The 27,115-nt window shown below is 36.8% G+C and overlaps 1 protein-coding gene across 2 annotated transcripts; it reads right to left on the bottom strand.

The window, feature by feature from the left end:
* Window positions 1–677: 677 nt before the first annotated feature.
* Window positions 678–26,230, bottom strand: slc12a4 (solute carrier family 12 member 4). Of its 2 annotated transcripts, none has more exons than XM_084404060.1 (24): window positions 25,967–26,230; window positions 17,393–17,490; window positions 17,078–17,209; window positions 16,835–16,981; window positions 15,219–15,273; window positions 14,995–15,125; window positions 14,642–14,883; window positions 14,318–14,532; window positions 13,960–14,124; window positions 13,061–13,159; window positions 12,851–12,908; window positions 12,587–12,761; window positions 12,089–12,207; window positions 11,125–11,223; window positions 10,742–10,861; window positions 10,524–10,628; window positions 9,797–9,965; window positions 9,209–9,404; window positions 8,935–9,104; window positions 8,130–8,261; window positions 7,927–8,034; window positions 6,104–6,291; window positions 5,635–5,768; window positions 678–1,868 (listed from the first exon to the last, which is right to left on the bottom strand). In XM_084404060.1, exons 1-24 carry the CDS (start codon window positions 26,103–26,105, stop codon window positions 1,777–1,779), a joined length of 3,288 nt encoding a protein of 1,095 aa, XP_084260186.1. In that variant the 5' UTR covers window positions 26,106–26,230; the 3' UTR covers window positions 678–1,776. The 2 variants fall into 2 exon arrangements, with proteins under 2 accessions (XP_084260186.1, XP_084260187.1); XM_084404061.1 differs by lacking the exon at window positions 25,967–26,230 and adding an exon at window positions 18,835–18,974.
* Between the last annotated feature and the right edge of the window lie 885 nt (window positions 26,231–27,115).

A 27,115-nucleotide genomic window follows, 5' to 3' on the forward strand; every position in this document is an offset into this window, starting at 1 on the left:
AACAAACTGCATTGTTGCATTATCTCATACTGCCATAGTATATCAGTAAGAGGCATCTGTTTCTTTTGTTCTGTTTCTTTTCTGTGGCAGTAGTAGCGTTAAATATAAGAAATTATTGTTTTTTATTAATAATAATAATAATAATAATAATAATAATTATTATTATTATTATGATTATTATTACTATTATTATTTATTGTTGTTATTTGTTTCCAAACACATTTCTCAAACACTCCTTTTACCCCTTACCTTGGACCAATAAGTAAACACACACCACTGAGCAAGTAGACATGTTGAACTGCTCAAACTTAGAAATTAATCTTTTGAAAGCACCAGAGAGCCCATAGTGTATGCTTATATTTATCTGCATATGATAAATAATACTTAATATGATACGATAATACTATATTAAATGTAAATAATACAATTATTAAATGAGGAAAAAAATACTCATCACGTTTACAATGCAATACCACTTGTTTTTAGCTACCTTCTTTTAGTTAAACCATGAGGTTTGCAGTTAAAGGTTGTCTTTTTTTTTTTTTTTTTTGGCAAAAATAAAATTATACAATACAAATATCATATTCTGCAATTCATTGTGCACTTTATTGTAACTTTCATATTTTATAGTTTTTAAAATATATTTATCTTAATACTATACATAAGTCAACTGCATGTTTCACTGAAGTGTTTAATCTTTCTCTTCAACATGGAACACTATACAGATGTAACACTATACAACCAGTAAAAGATCATTGCCTTTATATTTCAGATATAAATGTTGTTAGTCAAGTCTTTCATATTTTCTATTTGTATAACAAATGTATATTGTCTGTACAGTTATCATGCCCTAAAAAAGAATAAAGACTTTGTATCAGTATCCAAAATGTCTCCTCCTCAATTACTAAAATTCATTTCACTGAAAATAACAAAACTGTTCATTTACATTCTCTTAAAAATAAGTGAAAAAATGCAGTTATAAATTACAAAATCTACAGAGCTATTCATATCCAATATTTATCCCATTCCAGCTCCTTTGGTTATTTTCTAAAGCTAATACATCCAATACAATGGGAAGTTTCTACAAATAAATAATAAAGACAAAATAAATAAAAAATAGAAGCACTCAAATGGAAATTTAAGTTCAGCACTTGCTATATTTTAAGTTCAGCAATATAATGGCAGTCTTGAATGTACTAGGAAGCACTAGATCTGTTACATGGCCAGTGAAAGTCATGAGAATAATTGCGTGTATTTCGTCCTATTAAAAAAAAAAATGTATGCGTGTAATTTTATATATTAAAAGGATATGTAAAGTTTTATTTTTTATTTTTAAATTAGTCACTGTTAACGGTTGTGAAATATTTTTCTTGGTTCTTGCTCAAACCACAATTTTCTCTAATTGATTGTTAGCATGCTTGAAAGTGCATGTTGCTACACCAGAGATATGTAGTGTAGTGGTGGAAAAAGCTCAAATGTTTTAAAGGGATTGTCTATTTAATGTTTTATGCCTACATTCCAATGTGATTCCAAAAGTTATGTCATGATTGTGGAATGAGTTCAGTTGAAAAGGTACACATCTAAAAACCGTTCTAACATGCTATTGAAATATTTTAAGTGAAATGAATGTATTGAATAGTTCCATTCAGTTTATCATTGATTATAAATTTAGGCTGGCATAAGATGTTCAGTATGCATATACCACTTTTTTGACTTGCACTAAATATAGTTTACAGTAACACAGTAACAGTGGTCTATGAATTGATCTTTGGCCTTTCACGAATAGATGGTGATGACCTCACGACCTCCACCTCTCACAAGCAACACTCTTTCTAGACCCTCAGTCAACACCTCAAGAAATTCCATATCTGAAACCTACGAGTTAAAGAAACAGCCTGAGAAATATTGATAAATTAATACAATAGATAATAGGGCAGTTTTACCCAAATGAGCAATTCTTTTATGGCCGGTTTATCCATATTCTGCTAAAACTAAGCACACAAGCAATAGAAAGCTTTACAGTTTTTTTTTAACCATCACTAGGACACATTTCTCAATATGTAGGTCACTTTTTCATAACTCTTCACACAGTTGTGTGTGTGGGCTAAACTCTGGATCATTTATCATTGCTTTGGCACACGTTTAACATACACAGGATAAGATGTTGCTATCCTTTGTGCTAGCATGTACCTGATATCTGCTGTTGGTGGTTGAAGCGGCTCCACGGAGACTAGTTAGTGAGGAAAGGATGACAGAGGAGTTCTCCTCCTCCTTCAACGTTTCATTGATAAGCCCACAACGCCTTCAGAGGGCTCAATGGCGAGTTCTGGTATCTCAGAATCACCCCCCTCTGTCTCCTTCCTTGCCACTAAATTATTTTGGGGCCCAGCTAGGATCTTGCTTTTTCATCCATAGCCATTGGCTACTTCTTTCTGCTACCTCTGACAAGGCTTTGATGACAAGGCGTAAACTCCGGCCTCTAATCTCCATGTCCCTGAGGAGTCTTGTAGTTGACGCCGCCACAAAGCCTCTACATCCCACTTTCACAGGGTACACTTTGGTGCTCCAGCTGCCATGCTGTGGCTGAGCTGCTAGCTCTGCATAGTGCAAATGTTTGTGTTCAAATGACTCCTCCACCCCATCCTCCCAGGGCAAAGTAAGTTCGACAATGTAAACCTTCTTGGGTGACGAGGACCAAAGTACCAAATTAGGTCTTAAGGTGGTATCAGCAATCTCTAAAGGTCAGCAGTCTCAGTCACTTGCTGTGTAGAGCTGGCTTTGTTCTGATGGTGGGGAGACACTTTTGGTTGCCTTGACCCCCTCTCGGACAAAAGCAATTGCCTGTGCAGGTTTTATTATATGTGGTGGAAGGGAATTTGCAGCAGTTCGTTTAGTTTCCAGGATGGAGGCGAGCCTCTTAAGGACTTGGTTGTGCTGCCAGGTATATCGTCCCTGAGTGAGACTCGCCTTACAGGCTATAAGTATATGTTTGAGGGAAGCTGGCAAGGAACAAAGGGCAAACTCTGGATCGTCACTCAGCCACTGATGAAGATTGACGGGTGTCGGAAGGACGTCATATGTAGCTCTGATTGTAAAACTCAGCCGACTTGCTTCCTCTTGCCGGTAAACTTCCTCTTCTCAACACCTTCACACTCCCTCCACTGCCCCTGCTTGCCAAGAGAGACTGACTTGGCCCATCAGCCTCTTCCTGATGGCGTACTTCTTCCACCACCATTTTCCTTCGCCCCAAGGCTGTGGACTTACTCCAGCTGGTTAAGCTGTTACAAGCCCAAAGCTTCCCCTTCCTTATCGGAAATGTCCCACAATGTCTGTATGTCTTAAGGATGCCATTGCCCCTTCTATTGCTTTCGCTGGACCCCACTTGTGCCCAGATCTCAAGGTTGGTGCGTTGCTGCTTACTACCCCATCTCTGGATTCCTTCAACATAATTTGTAAATCTAACTTTCACACACTTGAATTCCTCTTTTAGACTGGTAAAGAGCAGTTTGAGGACCCCCATCCCCATTCAGACCAATGCTGGTGAGACACTGTTGGACTCCAATCCACTTCTTAATATAACGTGTAACCCTTCTTTCCATCGTCTCCACCGCTGAGCTTGGAACCTCATAGATTGAAAGGGGCCATAGCACTCGGGGTAGCAGCCCAAACTGTAAACACCAGCTCTTTCGTTTTCCAGGCAATTGAGTGTTATCAGTTGCTTGTAAACCACTGCTGATCTCCTTCTGCAGTTGTTAAACCTCGACTTTGTCCACCAGGCTTGCACCATGCTACCTTCCAAGACTTTTAACTGGTTGCTCAGAAACTATTGGGTCACCCCTGATGAAGAACCTATGGTCCGTAAGCACCCCCTTGACAATAGAGATGCTATGTGATTTGTATGGTTTTATCCTCATACAAGCCCACTTGATGGTCTCTTGCAATTTTCCAAATAATCTCCTAGAACATGGAACAGTGGTAGTCAAGAGTTGAGATGACATCCATGAAAGCTCTGAGAAGCTCTCCCACAACCCATTTTGAGGCTCAAATTATGAACTCCATGGCCATGGTGAATGCCAGAGGTGAGATCATACATCCTGCCATTATACATACTTCCAGGTGCTGCCAAGTGGTAGTAAAATCTTTAGTGGTAAAACAGAACTGCACATCTTGGAAAGTATGCTTTTACCAAGCCTGTGATGGTATCTGGAATGTGGAAGAAGCTGAAGGCAGCCCAGAGAAGATTGTGAGGTGCTGAACCAAAGGCATTGGTGAGATCCAAAAAACCTACATGGAGATCCCTCTTCCCTGCTTTTGCCATTTGGATCTGGTGCCAAATCATGCTTGTGTGTTCTAGGCATCCTGGGAAGCCTGATATCTCTGCCTTCTGTACAGATGTATTAATGTACCAATTCCTCTGCATCTACTCAGACACCCTCCTTGCAATAACGCCAAAGAAGGTTTTACCTTCCACATTCAGCAGAGAGATTGATATGAACTGACTGATGTTTACAGCATCATTTCCCTTTGGTATTAGGACCCCACCTGCCCTGTGCCATGCTTTTGGTACTATTCTCTTCTGCCATGCTGTTCTCATGAGTCTTCATAAAAGCCTTAAGACATCTGCTGCTCTACCTAAGAAAAACCACAAAGTGCTTTCTGGAAGTACTAAAAATGGAGTGTCTAAAGCATCTTCCACATCATCCTGCTCTCAATCAACGACCATCAGACACAGCATGTGTGTCCACGGTTTTCTGTGTGTGTGTGTGTTCAATACTCCTCCTAATGTGTGTGCACTAACTTGGATGGGTTAAATGCAGAGGACATATTCCAAGTGTGGGTTACCGTACTTGACCTTTACATGTCACTTTCACTTCACATTCCCAGAAAGAGGTACTTCTATGGCGATTAAAAAACATTCCTTTCTCCAATTGCTCCATTACTGAAAGACTTGCTAATGGTCTCTCATTTCTATGGTTCCTGCAAGGAGACGTTGGATTACCTCTGGCCAAAGTATTGGCAGAGAAGAGAGTTGGTCACAATGGCGACGATGTCCACATTCTACCACTATGTCCACACTACCAGCCCCGTTCCGGCATGATCAGAATCTTTTAAAAGATTGGCCTGGTAGACCTGCAGCACCACCATGGTATCACAGTGAGCATAGCCCCTCCACTTCTAAACAGATGACACACAAATCATGTGTATCATCTGGTGTGATAAACCACACGCAGCGTTACACATCTCATAAATCTACCAGTTATGGTTTATTTTATTCTGACATATTCACAGACATATTCACAAGCACACACAAACCGCAACCTGAAGTCAAAGAAACTGATGTTTTCTCTAGTCTTGCGAATGCATAATTGCATTTCCTTTTGTAGCTGATCTGTGACATCATCTGACTGCAGTAACCAATTAAAATTGGCATATATTCACAAGCGCTTCAGACACCGGATCATGCAAAGTGTTCCCATAGTTTCAACTCAAAGAAGCAGCGTTGAGTTCCACTTTGAAAGATAACTTTGTGTGTTTAAAAAAAGTGACCCAAGTATTAAGAAATGTGTCCAAGCTATTAAAAAAAAAAAAAAAAACCTGTAGTACTTAGAGCATATAATTCTCTGTGAAGGATACAGTTTTCATCTCCCTCTGTGTTGCGTGGAGGTCCTGGCATGTTGAGCAGCACGAGTCTAGCATCATGGGATTTATTAACAATAACCTCATTCAGCTTCACAGCTGTGTGCATCCGCCGAACATTTGATTGGTCACTGTAACAGACACAGACACAGAGTTTTGATTTAAACTTAGGTAGATCAATATATTTAGTAAATGTGTAAAATTAAATAGAAGTACTATGGCTCTAATTTGCTTTTGGGGAAAATAGGCAGTGCTGCATTGAAAGTAAGCAAGCATGCACACCTGCATAGTTTATTTATGTAAAAAAGGAAGAACAACAAGGAACACGTTTCAGTGATCCTCTTTATGCTTACTAATAAAAAACAAATAGGTCTACAGTTCAAAGATAAAAAGTAAAATTTATAAACTTGATTTCAGATACTGTGCAGTGGTGCATTCCAGTTCTTGTTCCTGCTTGCCTACTCACGGTTTAATGCTGATTAGTTCTCTGAAGTTTTCTGGTGCATTGCTTCGGTTTCGTCTTTCTGCTTCTATTTTTTCACTAGTCCAGGTCATCTGGTTTTTCTCTGGTAATACTTCAATGGTTTCCTCTTCTTCATCTGAGTATAAACTGCCCATTCTGATCAGCGAGTGTCTATCCTTCACTAGTTGGGCCTACATTGAAGAGTAATGAGACCACATTTTAAAGAGCTGCTACTGCATATATTTGGCTTTTACAGTAAACAAGACATTAAATGTGTCAGTACTAGTATGGGTCACCAAGTATGACCTGCCCTATTTTGTGACATGAAATGCTGCATTTCATGAAATTTGGTTACACTTCAATGCATTATATACACAAAAACAAAAGCCAGTTGTTGTTTTTTCAGCCGAAATGTAGTCATCACATTTGGTGAACAAAATTCTAAATTACAAAATTGATTTCCATGGACATAATTGTGAATGCACTTTGAATTTTGTGGATAACAGAAAACAAAATACACCCAAAATGTCACAAAATGCCTTTTGTCCTCAAATTAGTAATTTTATACTGTATTAAATATGCATTGTGTCCACAAAACAATATGGAAAAAACTTTAAGACAGAGGCATGTTTACCACTGTGTCACATCACCTTTCCTTTTAATTACACTTTTTTAAATGTTTTTTGAATTGAGGATACTAATGGTTGAAGTTTTGCTAGAGGAATTTTTGCCCAATCTCGCCTGATAAAAGACAGCTGATAAACAGTCTGTGGTCATGGTTGTCTGATTCTCCTTTTTGTGATGGGCCACACATTTTCAATAAGAGACAGATCTGGACTGCTGCAGTCAAGGCAGTCAAGCACATCCCTACTATGGTGTAGAGTGTCTAGAAACCCCTCTGTTTTAGCATGTGCAGATTCTGCAGAATGAGGCCTGGCATTGTCTCTGTACAATCCTAATATATTCCTCCACGTCAGTGGTACCTTCACCCACATGCAAGTCACCCGTTTGTACTGATGCACACCCATACCATGGCAGATGTTTGCTCTTTGTTCCTGTCGCTGATAAAGGTCTGTATGGTTCCTTTAGTCCTTGGGACTGTATTTAACACAGTAGCATGACAGTTTCTCATGCAATGCCATCTTAGGGCTCAAAGGTCATACACATTCAAAAGAGGTATCCTGCCTTGCCCTACACAGAATGAGATTTCTCTGGATTCCTTGAATCTTTTCACAATACTATGTATGGTAGAAGGTGAAAGACCTAAATTAATTGCAACCTTGCATTAAGAAATGTGATTTTTGAATTGTTTGTCAATTCTCTCATGATATTTGGCACAAAGTGATGAGACATGACCCATCTTTGCTGGCAAAGACTGAGAAGCTCTTTTACACCCAAACATGATACCCTTACCTATTACCAATTCACCTTCATATTGTGGACGGTTTCAAAAGAGTTTAACTTGGAAATTATAGAAGCTTCTTTTTTTTTTCACAATTATTATAATAATTTTTTTGCCTCTCACAAATTTTTTGGAGTGTGTTGCAGCCATCAAAATTTGTTTATATTTACAAAATACACTTAAGCTGGTCAGTGAAAACTTTGAAAATCTTTTCTTTGTATACTCTTTTCAGTTAAATAAAGGTTAAAGAGAATTACAGATTCTTGATTTTATTGCATTTTACAAAATGTCCCAAATTTTCTGGATTTGGGATCATATCGTTTGTCAATTCACAATATACTTCAATGACTTCTGTATTATTCTTCTGTTGGTAAAAGACAATGTTAGTGCAGAGCAGACATAATGAATGTGAGGGATGCAGTACCTCTCTGTCTCTCTCTGCACAGGAGAGCCTCATTTGTTTTAGCATCTGTGACCTCTGTTCCATCATCAGTGTCCGTTCATACGTATATGCTGAGATGTCGCTGTCGTGCTGCAAATAAGAACATTTGACAGCATGAAATTATAATTGCATAAATGTTTTTGATGTGTGGGATGTATTAATAGTGAAGAAAGTGTTATGTATACCATCTCAACCACTTCCACCTCTGCTTCTAATCTCAGCTGGTACAGGAAGGTTGCCAGGTCCTTCTTCATCTGAATACTGTTATCGTCCATTTGAGCCACAGTGAAGATTCGCATCTTACATTTACGCCAGACCTGAAGTACAAGAAGAAAACCAAATATATATAAACATAGCAAAACCACAAAGTACTTATAAACACTCCCACAATAATTGTCCAACAATAATACAATGAGGGGATAACTGCATAATTACAATTATACAGTTATGCACTTTCAAGAGCTTGTACAACATACAAGGTTGAATATGTAAACTTCACATTCCATAATCTATCTATCATTACAGAAGGCATAATACATTGCAGGTTCATTAGGGGGGTAGAATTCTGTATTTTTGTATATCAAAAATGGTTGGTGGATCCTGAAAACCTGAAAAACAAGAAAACCCTAATGAAGGCCTGTTTGGGCTGATACTGTACACGTTAGTGTTTTTTAAGATGTAGCCCTGTCTTACAATAAAGGCTTTTTACCTTTTTAACTATGTGAGTGCCTGGACATGGATTTCCTTACAGGATCCACCTAGCATTTTTGATATTTTGTTCCCCTTCTAGAGCACCCTTTTGTTTGTGAGTACCAGATGTGGCCCTGGTTGAAATATTCTCTTTTTGTATTTTTAATGTTGGTACAGATATAATGCTTAAAACAATCTAACTATTACTCTTATCAACAGTATGTTTTTAAATACAAACTGTGAGCAATTTTATGTTACATTTGAATGTTAATGGCTTATTTTAAATTGCTAATTGTTCACCTTATGTTGTTTGAGAAGGAAAGGCAGGAGCATGAGCATTCCACCATCATGGACAATCCACCAGACATCAATATATCCATCAGTAAAGCGCTCATGGTTGCTGGGATAGAATGACACATTTTTTGGGACCATCAGAGCCAGGTGGGCAGCTGTAGTACAGCGGACTGTATCTACAGGTGAGAGAATATGAAAGGGGAGTAGATTAACATAAGCCTGTTGTGTTTCAGTGCAGACAATTATAAGTGCACATCATTCATATAAATCTTGTTCTTACTAATAAAGGTTTTCCAAGCCCGTGGATCTTCACTTTGTCTCCAGCCATATGGCCAACCCATAACAACTGTGTTGTGCTTCATGCCTCCCAGACCGCAGGACTGGATCAAATGTGCGATCCCCTCTCTCACTTTGGAGGCTACCACCACCTGACAGAAGCCCTTCACCCGCTCAATCTCCATCATGTTCTTTATTGCCTGGTGAAGGGTACAAACACAGCACAACCATGGAAACCTACTATAAAATCAATTTCCATTGCTTCTACTTTAATAAATAAATGTTGCCTCTTGTTATTTGCTGCAAAGTTATTAAGTACATATCGACTACAGTTAATTTATCTGGATAAAGATCATTGTGCAGTAGTGGCCAAAAGTGATGCCTGGAAGGGATAATTGTTTGTAATGACTCTACAAGTTTGATTAAACCATCAACATATGAGGAAAATATTTAAAATATTAGGGAAGAACAAAATGTCAATTTTCCTAAGCTGGACATCACTTTTGGCCACTATTGTATTTGCATCTGTAATTTAAGAGCACAGTGCACAACGTGATGATAAAAGTGCATGTAAATCTGGAAACTTCCTCACCTGTTCTGACGCTTGTGTTTCCCCATAGCATTCCAGGAAGTTTCCCTGTATCACAGAACCTACAATGGTTAGGCCTTTTCCTGCCTTCAGCTGTGAGGCAAAGGTAAGCATTCTGGGATACTTTACATGTAGATCCTCATCCAACTTGAGCAGAACCAGCAGCTGTGGCCTATTAAAATTATTTATATGTAATTAGTTATACATTAAAAAAAGTGACTGTGATGATGTTTATATTGTTCTAAAATATTTCTAATTAAAATAAAGGCTGTTTTTCTTTTGAACATTCTATTCATCAAAGAATGCTGAAAAAGTGCATCATGGTTTCCACAAAAATATTAAGCAGCACAACCTTTTTCAAAATAAATAAGGAAAAAAAAAGTTTCTTGAACACCAAATCAGCATATTAGACTGGAGTGATGGCTGCTGACAATTCAGCTTTGCAATCACAGGAATAATTTACATTTTTGTAATAGTAATAGCCTTGTTGAACACAAGAAACTTCTTTCAAAAATATAAAAAAATCTGACCAACCCCAAACTTTTGAACTGCAGTGTTACTGTCAGTACAAACACTGTTTGAAGTATGCAGGAGTATATTATTCAAACAATATCTTCCTGCTTCTTAAACATTATTTAAATATATTATTTGAAAGTGTTTCCAGGTCATTTCCAAATATGTTTTTTTTGGAAAGTATCTGCTGATAATATTTTTAAATTAGCTTCTCAACCTCCAGTTTTTGGTGTGGGGAGGTCCCGCTTCCAGGCGAAGAAGTGAGTAACGGGCGGCACTAAGAGACAACCCACGGATCCCATCCCCCCATTCCTTCTCTGCTCTAAAAGAGACAAACATATACAAGATTGAGATTTGTAAAGTAAAGATGGATAATTGGTGATTTCAGTTTAATTTCAGATGTCAGGTTAATGGATGTAATTAGGAATCACTTACCCCTGATACTCAATGTACTTGTAGATCATACCAGCAATGCCCATTGCTACAATGGCATAGTACCAAGAGGAGATAAACATAAGGGCTAAACACATACTCATGCCCAGAAAAGACAGAGCCCTGAAAGAAAGAGATAACAGAGAGCACATCATAAAAAGGCCTATTATTTTACTCTACACTTCAAAAGCGTGACCTGTTTTATCAAAGGTCATTTTTAAATAATTGCAGGAAGTGAATAACAGATATGAAGAGCTGAGTTCCAGTGAGTTTTGTGATCACAGTTTGAACTGAATTTAAATGTCACTACAAAAGAAGTTCTCAGAACATGCACAAATATGATCATCACATAAATGAATGCACACACAATCGAAATGCAAACTTACCAGTGGTAGTATCTAAACCGTGGTCTCCAGTTTGGCGTTCTTAAAAGTGTTTGTACTGCACATGCCAAGTTTACAAAAAGATAACACATCAGGAAAAACCTGTCAAGTGAACAAGCATTTATACATATTAGAATTAGTAACGTTAGAATTAGTAATGTAATACATGTAATGGTAATCCAGGTAAAAAACATCATGGTATGAAATGAAACGGGGAAAAAAAAGGTTTTATTTCTGAGAAGAACATGTAGCATCTGTGCTGAGCCCATACATTACTTTAAAATACACTTAATATTCATTAAAATGATCGATTTGACTGCACTGACACTATTAAGAACAAAACTTTAACTGAATTGAGCTGGATGATGACACAACTCTCCTGGTTCAACTTTGTTTTAAATTTACATATTTGCAACATCAACACCGTTATTGAACAGAATTGAATAAACTCGAGCTGAATAACTACACAATTGACTTTCATAGAACTGCTTATAGCTGAATTAAACTCATTTCATTATTAATGAACTTTACACAGCTATTGAACTGAACTGACACAAGCAGAATAATTACACTATTGTCTTCTGTAGAGCATTGTTACAGCATAATTTGAATTAGTCTCATTTGAAGTTTGCATCAGTAATCGTTAGTTTTCTGTTTATTACTGTGAAGTTGCTTTGAAACAATCTGTATTATATAAAGTGCTATATAAATAAAAAGGTGACAACTTGATAAGAATCATCTATAAATTGATATCTAGCCTTCATTTTACCAATAATATCTATTTGCAGAATTCAATTCAATATACATTTCAAAATATGCTTTCAAAAAAGACAACAATAATAAATAGATAAATAAAAACCCATTAACATTTGATGTTCAATATAAAAAGGACATCTTAAACCGTAGTTTAATTCATTTATTTTGTGTGAATTGAATCTGTATGTGTATATTTGTGGTGTGTCCTCACATGGAGAGAATAGGAGCGACCATATCCAGTGATGCAATGAGGATGCCGAGCTCTGCTATGAGTCCCGTCAGCAGCAGAGCCCACGTGGGCTCTCCATTAGCTTTTCCGTGTCCAAAGACCTGTGCATGTGCAAACACATGAACACACAGGGATGGAAAGTAACAGTCAGCTGTTAGTATCGCATATTTACATTTTAGGAACAACATTTTACATATGACATGCAAATGTTTGCTTTTATGGCATTTGTGGTTTGGCAAGGAAGTAACTATAATCCAGAAACTCACAACAATACGCACATTTACATTTCACTGGAATTCATGTCAACTTTATGTTTTGTTATAAGTTTTAAGACACAGTATATCTACAATATGTTTTGAACCACATAAAAAACTGCTGCTATTTTATTCTGTGTACTTGTTATTGTTATGAATAACATCAACATGATGAAACAGTGTGTTATTTAGATATTTTGTGATCATAAATCAGAAGATCTCTCACTCTAAGGAAAGGGATGATGTTATCTTTAGCAATGGCTTGCAGGAGGCGAGGAGCTCCGGTCAGGGACTGAAGTCCTGCACCCACTGTGGAGAAGAATGAGCCAATCACAATGACCCAAGGAGAGGGCCAAGACAGTGTGCCAACCACCAAGTTTTTTCTGACTGCATCTCCAAATCTAAAAGACATACGCAAGAATGCATAAGACACAACATGCTTGTTTCCATCTAAAAGTTTGTATTTGTACCCTCTAGATAGATAACTTACTTATCTCTCAGCACCGCACCTTCAATACAGGCCCCAAACAGAACCACAGAGCTGAAATCTGTCAAATGAGTCATGGAATTCTACGTAACTTTGAATGCAAAATAGGACTGCTCACACTTTGTATAACAGTTTGAAAAAAAAAAAAAACATACAGCTGATAGAAGTATTAGTTAATAATATAATATCAGTACCAACAGCAATAAAGGATACAGACAAGAGAGGTAGTTGTAATGGCCAGAATCGTCCCTATTGGTATAGACTTCTGTGCGTCTCTTAGATCTCCAGATCTGTTCGAGCCTGCCATAATGCCTGTCGCAGAGACAGAGAGGGACAAAAATAGTAAAATTAAAGTCATTTTCCATCAAGTTGTAATACTTAGATACTTAAAGGATAGTGCAGTCAGCTGACTATATATTATCCAGCGTATTACACAGGTACTTGCCAAATAAATAAATGAGTGGACATTAAATAATGATTGGACTTAGTTTCGGCTAAGCTTTTAAAACTTTCACTTAGAAAAAATAGTGCATTATAACATGTAACAGAGGGGATTGACAGGTTACAGCGTTGTCACTGACACTATGAAATAGCTGTTTACATCAACTGCACCTTTACAGATTGGCAAAATGTTGCGGCTTGCAGTCCAGCTAGAAAGGCGTATTTTCTCTTTAATTGCCAATTAAAAAATGTAAAAAATTACATTTTCAAATGAAAGTAGCATCATAATTGTTAATCGCAAATTTTTAGGGGGGCTGGGTGGAAATTTAGGGTGGGTAAAGCCTTTCTAAAATGGGTCTAGTGACGTCCGTGATATGGGTGCCAACCACAACAAGACAAATACGCAATTGTATTCTGGAAATAAGCCCAAAAAAGGAAACAACCCGCCACTGTCCAAATCTATAAACAAGTTATACTATATCTGGATTGGCAACTCTGCCTTCTTCCCATAGTGGCCCTCACATACAGAATTTTTTATTATTTTACATGCAGCAAACACTAATAATATTATTACACAGCATGATCCCTCGACTGACCAATCAGAATTAAGTATTTGAGGGTGTAATAAATATATATATGTTTCTTAACCAAAGAGGACATAAAAGTTTTACCTGTGGCAGAAGGAAAAAAGATTCCCACCAAGAGGGTGAAGGAAGTGGCAATGTCAGCCGACACATAGAAGCCAAAGGTCTCCATGGAGCCATGGACATCGACAGAGGACAGACTGGCCTTTTCAAGAATCTGCCCTTTCTCCATGTAATCCCCCCACATGTTTTCTGCACAAACATGCATAAAAATAAAATAAATAATACATATACAAATCCACATATACAGTAATACATGTCAAAGAGCAAGTGCCTGGAAAAGAAGAGCCTTTTTTCATCATCTGTTATAATTTTCAAATCTGTGTTTTCTTTTTTCTTTTTTTACCAGGATGACATGCTGTGGACCAGACAAGTGTGTCCTTACCTTTAATGATCCCACTGGCCAGCCCAGGAATGCCTGGAATCTCTGTAACATTGTTCTGAAAGAAGTACTCGTCACAATGAGCACTGCTGGAATTCTCAGAGCTGCAGAAGTTCTTCCAAAGCTTGCTGGTAACTGTCTCATTGCCGACAACTACTGTCTTTCCACAAACATCAAACAAATCACGAACCAATGTCCGGTTTCCTAACATACAGATCCTACACATGGTAAAAAGAAAAAATTAGGAATCAATTAATTGATCTAATTACATTTTCATTTAAATATTACATTTTGTGTTTTGTTTTGTCTAGCAACATAAAGACTTACGGAAACTCAGGAGGGTGGAAGATGGATTTGACAGCTCCAGCGTAGATAGAAACAATGGAGATTATGACACAGGCCAGGAACAGGGAGGCAAATTTGTTGACATACTTGACCCCCACAAAGACAACTACAGCCATAAGGCTCAAACATATTGTGCCATACACTCGCATGTTATTCAGCATTGCACCACTCCCTGCATGAATATCTGCGGGATGGAATATGGCAGCCTGGGGAATCAGATATTTCTGTAGACAAAAAGTTGATGAATGATTATTTTCAGAGCTGGATCGTTTTAGGTTTTGGATCATTGTGTGTGTGTGTGTGTGTGTGTGTTGTCATAATATAAGGAAACTGACCAGAAATATTTCAATTGCTCCCAGTATGTACATGGCAGCAGCAAAGGTTGTGCCTAAATAAAAACAGAGACCAACTGCACCACCGAACTCAGGGCCCAGAGACCGAGATATCATGAAATAGGCCCCACCAGCTGCCAATTAAAAATAAATAGATAAATACATTTGTGTGTGTTTGTACTGTGAAATATTACATAATACAAAGGAGTATAAACACTTCAAATTACCTGGAACTACACCATTGGTGGCTATGGCACTCATCGAGATTGCTGTTAACATTGTCTGTTAAAAATAAGATAAAATCATACATTTAAGCATTTAACCCTAAAGGGCTATCTTCTGCTTTCTGTATATCAAACTCACTGTGCAATGATTGCAGAGTTACAGAGCTCACATCCTATACTGCCTGCCATTAATAACAGCTGCAGGGGTAGATATTTTTCTGCAGTGAAAGTATCAACCTTTCTAATAATGTAATCCGGTTGATTCATGAAACCTCAAATTAACCTATCCAGCTAACAGGGAACATTCTCAGACCTTAGGATAACATTCTCTTATTCTCATATCTAATTCTCTTATCTAAGTTATGAACAAATTTTCTTCCAGTAACATTAACAGAACGTTCTTTTAAAGTTAACTGGTATTTAATAATGTTCTCAAAAACTTTTTTGAGACATTTTAGTTGGATGTTTTTTTTTGTTGTTTTTTTTTTATGAAAATGTTATACTTAAAACTTTTTGATGTTCTCTAAACATTATGATACGTTCCCATAGTGTTTGCAAAATGATCAAATGGAATGTTCCCTTAATGTCTGTAACCAAGAAAAAACAATAAAAAACTGGACGTTTTAAACGTTCAGAGAACATTCAAAAAGAGCATTCTCTCATTTTTAGAACATTCTTAGAACATATTTTTGTTAGCTGAGTAACATCGGATATACATTTTGTTCCAGGTGTCAAAATGTAGCATTTAAACGTACTATTTTGAAACTTGAATGCTTTAAAATGCTACTTATCAGTCACGCTGTCATAGAAAAGCATACAGATAAAGGACTGCACTCAACCTGTGATGTGACCTGTGAGTTACCAAAGTATTCAGTCATGCACAACCAGACTCGTCTATGTGAAATCTTGCATATGTGAATTTATTCAAATATATTTTTTTTATGAATGTTCTTTTTGTTCAATATATCTTTTGATATCAGATACTCATAGTTAATTTATCCTATTCAGACATAGTTAACCTTTGTTCTGAGGACGTAAGCCAACATGTCTAAATTTTGTTGCCACATCTCCAAAAGTTGAGACATAGTATCTTATATCTTTCTTATTTCCGTCTGGTATCCTGTCTCAAATCAAATGTGTTCGCATGAACTCATTATCTTACTTGGAATCAAAGTACAGTGTGTTAAAACTACTCTTGCAGGATGTAGAACCAAGCGGTCAAAGCTTAGAGTGGTACATTTTACCATTTCTTTATCTGACCTGAAGATATGTATTTGATAGTGTTTGCGAAGTCGTCTTTCTTAGAAATCAAATCAAGATACAAAGAGAAATACCAAGAATTGTATTAAGTTATTTCCCTAGTAGTCCCTTCCTGTTATGTAAGCACAGCATATCATTTTTTTTAGTTTCAGAAGACATTTTATTTGACATACTGACATACTTTTATATTATTTACTGTGTCTTGTTTTGCACAATTGTCCATTGCCAGTGACGAACTGCTTAAATGCAATGCAAGCTGTTTTTTTACAGGACAGATACACAGGCAAAAGTGTGGCAGAAAAGCCATGATAAACACAGCCTGATAGTGTACTTATGAGGGTGTGTCTGCAGTAACTCACGCATGAACAACACATGAGAACGATGAGAAAGGATTGGACGACACCTGCTGTTCCCACAATCCAGGTGAGACGCAGAAAAAGAATCACACCAAATATGTTCTGCAGACATGGCAGGTACACTCCCATCAGCGTGCCCATATTCGGAGACTACAGAGAAAAAAGCAGGAAAGAGAAAAGTCTCTCAGAATTTTTTATTTTTTATTTTGGTTAGAGTGAAAATAGCATTTTGACTTTTTAAATAACCTTGGGCACTTGTCTTCTGGATGCATCAGCACTTTCTGCCTCTTCATGTTCTTTGGCTCCCTGAGTAACATTTGTGTAATTGACCAGCCGGCTGAGGAGAGACGAGACCTTCGGCCGGATGTCCAGCTCTTCCTAAGGAAACATACCCCTCAGTACCACATATACTAAGATGTATAGCAGAATTCTACACAAAGCATTTTTCCACTATTCATGTGTTGTTATTGATATTAATGTTAAAGTTATTGAGATTTTAGATTATACATTTAGTGGGAACTAAGTACTGCAAAGAGAAGGAAAGGAAAATGAAAAATTAACCTCAAACAGAGCCAGGTTTCTGTCGTAGTAGTCATTCCTCTTAGATGCTGAATCTGAACTGCTGAGAAAGGGACTGTCTTCTTTATGATTGCCATGACCTGGAGGGGGAGGGCATTTACAATGTATTTGCTGGATTTTAACAGACATACAGGATCCTTGATATGAAGTTTGAGTCATTGAAAATATTCTTCTTTGTGTATATGTGTATGGTGTCCATTAGCGTTTAGATTTCTTTTTTTCCCCTCCATCCTTAATTTGCTTTACTGTTTTTATTATCCTTTTCCATTGTATCATCACACATATGGTATAATTTTTTTTAAATGTATAACATTTATTTCCCTTCAACTGATGAAGGATTTTTTTCACTTTTTTAGATCCAGACACTTTTAGGGTGGAGTTTATTTTCTCAGAATAACTTTTTTCGCCCACAATTATGTAATTTCCTGTCCCGCCTACTGAGTTAATGTCACTATGTGTCATTGTGCCATTGTGGAACAATTGAGTCAAATGAAATCATTGTAATTTTATATTTTTGGAATCATCTTCACATATGTACAAAATTTGTGGAGTGTGTGGATTAGGCTGATATTAGTGTATTAGGCTGATATTCCCAACCTTCAAAGACATTCAATGAGAAAATGGCATTTTGAATCATACGGTAAAGATACAGAGAAAACCACATAAAAACTCTTCAAAGGAAAAAGCAGTTTAACCTTTTTTTTGCACCAAATCTTTTACACGGCCTTATACATTTCATGATTTCTAATAGTAGTCAAATAATGAAGCTAAATTCATAGTCTTTTTTAATGATTTAGTTTAATAAGAACTGAATGAATCTAAATAAATAATGCCTTGCAGCTCCTCAAGAACTCTTTTCTAAGACTGGCATCAAGCATTAAACACATTTTGTGTATTTCTGCTTCCCTGAATCTTTCTCCCTCTCCATTTCTTTCGTTATGTCCTTTAATCAGGTCACTGAATCAGAACACTTAATCAGTTTGATTGTTTTGTGTCCTCACACTCGCTGCTTTCACAACAAATGTCAATACAAACACAAGCGAGGTACCCAAATACAGTACCAGTCTTAATATGCTTTCTGTGATAGATATCACTGCTAAATTAGTCAGGTTCATAACAATTAAGCAGTTTGGTCTGTATCGCCCTACTTAGACTTTTTTTGTTTGCACGACAACCACATTAAATACATTAGCCTGTCCATCTAACTGTTTTAAGTGGTTTGGATAGACAGGAGCCTCATTTAAGTGAGGGGAAAGAAGAATTTATATATTTTAGCGTGCAATTAATCAGTTCATAAGCTCAGAAAAGATTGTCACCAAATATACTTTCTCAAAAATATCTAAACTCAAGACAAATAATAAGAAAAAAAGTATGGTCTGAGGACAAGATTGTGTCTCTGATTGTTTCCTATAAGTCTCACTCACCTGTGTCCAGGGTTAATGTGCCATTATAGGTAGAGTTTGCATTAGCATTGTTGTGGTGGATCAGCATGTTTGTCTATGTACAACAAGGCAGGCAGCACTCTGAGCAGTGGTCATAGTCTATATCCAGGTCAATGTGATCTATTAACTGTTACTGAGAGAGCGAGGGGGATCAGTATTCACACACACACACACACACCGCTCAGATTCAGAGAACATCGACTGATCACAAACTATATGCTACAGTCTTACACACCAGATTCAGTATGCAAGCAGAATCACACGCTAAGTGTTTAGGAACACACAAAAAAATCACTATCTACCTTCCATAAAACTTCTAATCCAGAATGTTAACACATTATAAAGAGTCATTTAATTAATAAAATGCCTGAAAATTCAGAAAATGGAACAGCCATTCTGCAGTGGTGAAATCTTATATTGGAATATGTTCTTTATTATATCGTAACATGTTCTTTATTATATTGTAACATGTTCTTTATTAAATGAGAAAATGAGAATAGTAAAATGCTGCCATCTAGGGTTATACATTGTCAACTGTTCTTTCCTTAGTCTGTATTACAGAAATGATCAAATGTGGACCGATTTTAAACACTACAAAGATGTTTACAATTTGTATCCTGAGCGTTTTACCGAATTATTTATAAGAAAAGCTCAACAGAAATGACTTGACAGCCCCACACCCAGAATGTCTCTTGCTGTGTCTGCAGGAGGGGGAAGCAAGAGCTTTACGGTGGCGGGTCTGAACACGTTAACAGGAATATGCAAAAAGCTGTTGTTCAAAGCCAAAGCTATAACCACACAAATGTAGAGTTTAGTGTGAGCTGAAGTCTGAGAGACTTCACATGCTTACTATAACAACATTCATTCAATCTAGAGAACAAGAACTTTACTTGTTCACATTGAAGATTGTATAGTTACTTTTAACATGCTACACTGTCAGTTGTTTTCAACAGTCTTTAAACATCACACAAACAAGCTGTTGTTCCACATGTACGTGGGAAGACTCAGGCACATTTGGTAACCAGCTGTAGATTTAGTTCAAACATCTGCAAATTGTTGCTCAGGCAATAGCCTAAAGGTAGACCAGCTTCAGTGCAAACAGCCTCCAAAGTGGAACATATTGAAGAGACAAAATGTTTTTTTGTTTTTTTTTTATGCTGGAAAATGCAAAAGCTGATTAACCTCAGGAAGAAATTAACCAGCTGGTAAGGAGCTTATGTATGAAACTGGCAAAACATCCCATTTATTAAACATTTAAAGCCTTCATTATGAGTCAAAGTCATGCTGTTTAGTCCAATTTAGTCCTGTCTTTGTGTTATGGTGGCATACTTGGTTGCTTGACATGATTGTAATAATAATATCCGGTGTGTGACTACATTATTAACAATGTTAATACATTATTGTGTGCCTCTGTCTGTGATTTTTGTAGTGTTTTACATTTTGAGACTAATATGCTCATAAACTACATAATTGTATAACCCACTCTATTCACCCTGCAGACACCACTTTCCTGATCCTTCATTACAAGTCAACCAGCTCCAGTGAGTATCTTGAGAACAATGTCTTGAGAACAATTGTCAATTACACAGCCAAACTTTTACAATAGTGTTTCTTTTAACCTTAACAAACGATAGGGATGGATTGCCATTTTTTAAGTGTTTTTCCTGAGAAGAGAAGTTTGTTACACAATTAGCCCATCACTGGTAGACTGAATTAGATGAGTACAGTTGAATAAGCCTGTGGAATTGGACCCTGCTGGGAGAGCAGAACGTACAAAGGCTTTGATGTGCGTTAATGAGGGAGAAGAAGCTGTACTGTATGAAGCTCCAGTAATTAAAAACATTAGCAAAAGGCAAAAAATATATAGGCTACTATACTTACTCAAAAGTGCTATGAAAACAGTAAGTAAATAATGCCAATAAAACCCTGCAAATAATTAATTGATTATTATCAAATTTTAGCTTTTATATTACAATATACTTTAAGGCCTACACTGAAAATAGTCCAATTTGTGTTTTCCCAGCATGCACTTGGACATGCATAATTAATAGTATTGCATTGTTTTTCCATTTGCCAGTTTTTATTTACATTGCCGAATTTGTTGTTGTAACAGTAACCTGTCACCTATTGGGATGTCAGGATGAATTTGCTCCTCTACCTAAAATTATTATTTAGCTGATTGTTACTCTTGTCATGTTTCATGTTTCAACTATTGAGGTGTGTGTGTGTGGTGATTCAAATGATTCCCTTAGTGTTTTTCCCCCTTTTTTGTTGCTTGTGATTGTTAATGTGATGAGAGTTTATGTTATGCAGTCAATAGTTTCAGAGAAAACTGACACTTTCTCTCAGTTTCAGCTCTCCACAACATGTATATTTCTCTTTGTAAACATGAGATGATTGCATTCAAATATTGCACAATTTAAAACAAAATAAAGGGAACAATTTCTATAGAACTCCTTTATGTACATACAGCTTACAACATCTACAGTTACTTGATATAAACAGGTACGATACCGTTTAAAAGGTTTGGGTTTGGTACGTTTAAAAAAAAAGAAGCTTTTGACAGAAGTGTCTTGATAAAAAATACACTAAATACAGAAATATTATTACGATGTAAAATAACTGTTTTCTATTTTATTATATTTTAAAATGTAATTTATTTATATGACAGCATCAGCCATTACTCCAGTCTTCAGTGTCACATAGTCCTTCAGAAATCATAATAATATGCTGATTTGGTCCTTTCTTATTATTATCAATGTTGAAAACATTTGTGCTAATTAATATTGTTGTGGAAACCTGACACCTTTTTTCACGATTCTTTGATGAATAGAAAGTATAAACGAACAAAATTTGTTTTAAATAGAAATATTAACATTGTAAATGTCTTTACTGTCACTTTTGATCAATTTAATGCTTTCTTGCTAAAAAAAAAAAAAGTATTAATTTTGAGAGCTTGATATATGCCCCTATTCAGCACAAGCTTTAGATGACCCCTCAGTATGCTTCAAAGCAGATCAATGTCTGCTTTTATACCTATTTTTTTTTTAGCTCTGTTCCTGATCTTGATGAAGTCAACAAAACAATTTCATATACAGTGGTGGTCAAAATTGATGGCACCCCTGATAAATATGATAAAAAATGGCTGTAAAAAATAAATCTGCATTGTTTATCCTTTTGATCTTTCCTTCAAAAAATTTGCAAAAATCTAACCTTTCATTGAAGTAAAAGAATTGAAATTGGGGGGTAAATCACATTATGAAATAAATGTTTTTCTCCAAAACACGCTGGCCACAATTGTTGGCACCCCTAGAATTTTTTATGAGAAAAATATCTCTGTAAATTCCCATTCATATTTACATTTTTAAGCACACCAGGGTGACTAGGAACATGAAATTGTCCAGCTATGACTTCTTGTTTCACAGGAGTTTAAATATGAGGAAACACAAAGGCCAAATTCCCTTAATCATCCATCACAATGAGTAAAACCAAAGAATATAGTTCTGATGTGCAGCAAAAGATTGTTGAGCTTCACAAAATAGAAAGTGACTGTAAGAAAATAGCTAAAGAATTGAAAATCCACATTTTGACCATCAGGGCAATAATTAAGAAGTTATAATCAACTAAAGATGTTACGAATCTGCCAGGAAGAGGATGCGTGTCTATATTGTCTTAATGGACGGTGAGGAGGATAGTTTGAGTGGCCAAAGACTCTCCAAGGATCACAGATGGAGAATTGCAGAGATTAGTTGAGTCTTGGGGGTCAGAAAGCCTAAAAAATGTTTTATCAAACAACCCCTACATCCCCACATGTTGTTTGGGAGGGTTTCAAGAAAAATCCTCCTCGCTCCTCCAAAAACAAACTCCAGCATATTCAGTTGTCAGACATGACATCTTCAAAAGGGACCGGATTCTATGGTCAGATAAAACGAAAAAAGTTTCTTTTGCTTTTTGGCAGCAAACCCAGCAGATGTGTTTGGTGCAAACAGGGATGAAGAGTACCCCATGCCTACGGTTAAATACACTGCTGGATCTTATATGTTGTGGGCCTATTTATTTGCTGGAGGTCCTGGACATCTTGTTCAGATACATGGTATTATGGATTCTAGCAAATACAAACAGATAAAAAATCTAAACCTGACAGCCTCTGCTAGAAATCTTATAATGGGCCGTGGTTGGATCTTCCATCAGGACAACGGTCCAAAACAAACATCAAAATCAACACAAAAATGGGTAACTGAGCACAAAATGAAGCTTCTGCCATGACCGTCCCAGTTCCCTGACCTGATGAGTGGGCTGAAGAGAAGAAGCACCAACATGAACTTGTGAATCTGAAGGATCTGGAGAGATTCTGTATGGAGGAATGGTCTCTGATCTCTTGTCAGGTGTTCTCCAAACTCATCAGGCATTATAGGAGAAAACTCAGATCTGTTATCTTGGCAAAAGGAGGTTGCAAAAAGTATTTAATAACAGGGTGCCAACAATTATGGCCAGCGTGTTTTGGAGAAAAACATTTATCTTATAATGTGATTTACCCCCCACTTTCAATTCTTTTACTTCAATAAAAGGTTAGATTTTTGTGAATTTTTTGAATGAAAGATCAAAAGGACACTGTAAAAAAATTCTAACCCTCCCAAATCAAAAATTTCAAGTGACCGATAACATCTAAATTTTTCAATTGGCCCAAGTGAAATTTACAGAATTTCTGTAAATGTAAATTCAGAAATGTTATCGGTCACTTGAAATTTTTGATTTGGGAGGGTTAGAATTTTTTTTACAGTGGATAAACAAAGCAGATTTATTTTTTACAGCCATTTTTTATCATATTTATCAGGGGTGCCCATACATTTTCACCACCACTGTATGAGATTAGCAAGAGAAGTCAGTTTAAGACATTCTGTGCTGCAGGTACAGCTGTCTCTCAACAAGAAGTAATACAGGCCCTCTTTGTGGAAGAGGATCTATTGTTACCTTGAGAAGTCAGAGACATTCTTTGGGGTTAAGGACTGCCAGGCAGCTCCCACTCGAAAATAACATGATGTTGCTTTTTCTGTGTCAAATAACTACTCCTTCAGGTTATAAAGAAGTATGGGTTGTCAGGAGCCAGTTGAGGAACAGTAGAACACATGTCTGTGCTATACTCATAAAAAAAAAAAAAAAAAAAAAAAACCTTTGCCAAACACAACCAGCTAGAATAACATCTCTGTTAGATTATAGTTGTCTCTCTTTAGCTTACGCTATTGCTAATGAACTCCGAAAGCTTATTGGACACACAAAACAGACCTGTGCACGATTTATGTCATATATTTAGGAAAAAATACTCTTTATCCGTCTTCTTCCCTCTCTTCATCTCTTTTCCTCTTAGTAACATGGAAGTAAGGCGTGACTGGGTGTATGGGTTTGACTGAGAGCTGATGCTTTTCCATTACAGGCCTGTTTCAGCACAATGACCGCAGTGTGTAGGCCTAGTGCTTTAAACATTGCTGAGCTGACACACTAAAAAAAAACAAAGTTAGCAGTGTGAACACCCTCCTTCTGCTCTGCCCCTCCTAAATTTAAGTGACCCACCACTGCGACTGCCACACAAGACTCTTCTTCATCAATCTATGCTTATTCATTGAAAATCATATTGGTACTCATTTGGTATTTAGAGATCTACAACCTCAATGACCACCCAAAATATATTTTCTCATGTCTATGTGGTGATCAAAAGGCTGAAGTGATGCTGAATGTTAAATTACTCCCCAAACTTGCAAAAAGGTATGCAGATACATCAAGTTTTTTATTTTTTATTCAGACCTGCCCTGTCATGGACAAACACATCTTCTGCTAGGAAATTTGAATCTAAGGAATTGGATTATAATTGTACTTCTGTAAGTTTTCCAGCCTGTTGTTTCCATACTCAGAGAGAACGTGAGCGAGAGAGAATATAAAGAGCCAGTGATAACATTAGATTATCAAAAATACATGGGAAATATGTGACGTGAAAATCAGTTTTTGTATATATAGTATATTTGCTTTTTTCTATAAAAAATATAGAGATAAAATGTTCTTTTGGGGTATGTATTTAATTTGGATTGCACACGATTAATTCTTGGCCGTCCATTTGATATCATGTATGATATTATTATATATTTTTTACAATAAGCTTTATAATTATTCCTTATGGTGTGCTGTAAGGGAAGAATCTGCATATACAATTTTCTTTTTTTCCCCTGCAGTGATTCATTCAATGATTCACTTTGTTCATTCCTTTCAACATAAAAGTACAGCCTACAGGCAAAAACATGAAAAGACCAGCTTGAGCAATGCTATCATCCCTTCACCTTACTAACAGTGAAATATTAGTATACTGTACATGGGCTAAATATTTGTATGTATGATGGTGTACATTTACATTTCCCATTTACAAAAGCCTCACTCGACTATTATATATCCCAAATTTGAGCCCTTTTACCCAGACACAGACCTGGTGGTCTCTCAATATGCCATTACAGCTGCAGTAAACAGATGCTTATGTCTCTTAATCATGGGCTGCACGCCTTACAATTCGTTTCTCTCTTTTAAAATGCGCTAGAGAATGAAATGGAAAATACGGAGGAAATAAATGCCAGTTAAACCCTCAGCTGCTGTCTTGGAACAAAGAGGTCTACATCTTTTGTGTCCATGAATACTTGAGGCCTGTCCCATTATTGCAGACCCCCTGGTCCCGCCTCTGCTTTGGCTCTATATTGTTTTCCTTTGTCGCCACAGTGGTGTCTGGCATGTCAGCACTGTGCCAAGAGTCTCAGCTTGAGTTACTTTTATATCCCTCCCCTTACATCACATATACGTCATTTATAGAGATGCAACTTCTCCAACATGATAAAGGTCCCTCAAAACTTTCCAACAACTGGGATGTAAGTAATCAGTGGGTTCTATGAAGTTAGTGACTAAACAATTGTCATGATAACTAAATAGCTGATGCTTTAAGGATGTCTGTCACGAATACTAGGGTTAAATCTAACTTTTAAACTGAATAAACTTTCAATCTTAGCTCCTGATGTAGTTAAACCAAAAGTTTTATGCTTAGAGGGATGTTTTTCACAAAGTGATACATGAAAAGAAAACTTACCATCTGAGCTAACTGTGTCTCCATGTCCAGGGTATCCTCCCTGTCCTGTGTCTCTGTAATCCACCCAGTTTATACCCTCCAGACTGTCATAGTTGGACGGTGAGTTATCCTGCACTGGTACCACAGTGAAATGGGGCATGTTTTCACCCGTTCAGTGTGAGTATCTGTCCCTCTCTTTCTCTTCTTTTGGCAGATATCACGTTCCCGGCCAGCTGAACTCTCCCTGAAATCTCTAACACATTCCTCTAGTCTTCCCTCACTTCCTCTCAATCTATTAGCATAGTCCCCACCTTCTTCTCCTAGTCCCTCCTCCTGTTCGGACAAACAGAGAGGCTCTGACACTTTGGCCCGTCTCATAGTTTCCCCATGCTCTTGCTCTCACTAATGTTTCCCGGTTTAATATGTGAATCACAATCTTGATGAGGAAAATAACTGTTGTTAAAATCCATACCCATGACAGTCCTGGCATAAAAACAGCTTAAAGTAAAACATTATACCATTTATATGCTAAAATCTCTCAGTTTTCAGTTTCACAGGGGAAAACCTTTCATGGATTTTGTCTGCATGTCAAAAGGAAATGGTAAATACCTTGGCAAGACATGAGTGTACAAACTGCAGCCTGTTCCATCAAGTTAATAGGTAACAGCTCAATCACACCTCAAACAATAGTAGTTTTGACCTAGACCAAATATATCTGGAGGTGCACCAAAATGTATACAAATCCCATTTTAGGCATTGTCAGCATATGTGCAAACTAGAGTCTGGAAGTATTTTCTTGCAAGATTCTCATCTTTAAGTGATATAACAGGGTGTTGGTGTCTGTCTGTCAGTTTAAACATTTCCTTTCAAGGAACTGCATGCAACAAGACCACAAAAGATGTGGGACCGTTGGAGTAGTCTGTAATTACTGTAAGCTTTCCATTTTTTTTCTTCATTTTAAGGTCAGGTCATTTTGTAGCCCTGCCTAAAGCAAAATTCTAAATTCAGTTGGATTTTTTACAGTCTGCAAACACTTATAAGGGGTTTACTGAATAATAATGATACACTATTATATTATTACTAATATATTACCAATATATATTGTGTATATACAGTGCTATGCATAAGTTAATACACCCATGCTAAAGTTGACTAAAAAGAGGAATAAAA

Source organism: Rutilus rutilus (assembly GCF_951802725.1).
Source record: "Rutilus rutilus genome assembly, chromosome: 3".
Classification (NCBI taxonomy): domain Eukaryota; kingdom Metazoa; phylum Chordata; class Actinopteri; order Cypriniformes; family Leuciscidae; genus Rutilus; species Rutilus rutilus.

Coding starts and splice junctions, on each gene's coding strand:
- slc12a4 (XM_084404060.1), bottom strand. CDS start 26,105: ATGCCCCATTTCACTGTGGTACCAGTGCAGGATAACTCACCGTCCAAC. Junction 9,966..10,523: donor CCCCACACCAAAAACTGGAG/GTTGAGAAGCTA, acceptor TAATTTTAATAG/GCCACAGCTGCTGGTTCTGC. Junction 5,769..6,103: donor GAACTAATCAGCATTAAACC/GTGAGTAGGCAA, acceptor TGTCTGTTACAG/TGACCAATCAAATGTTCGGC.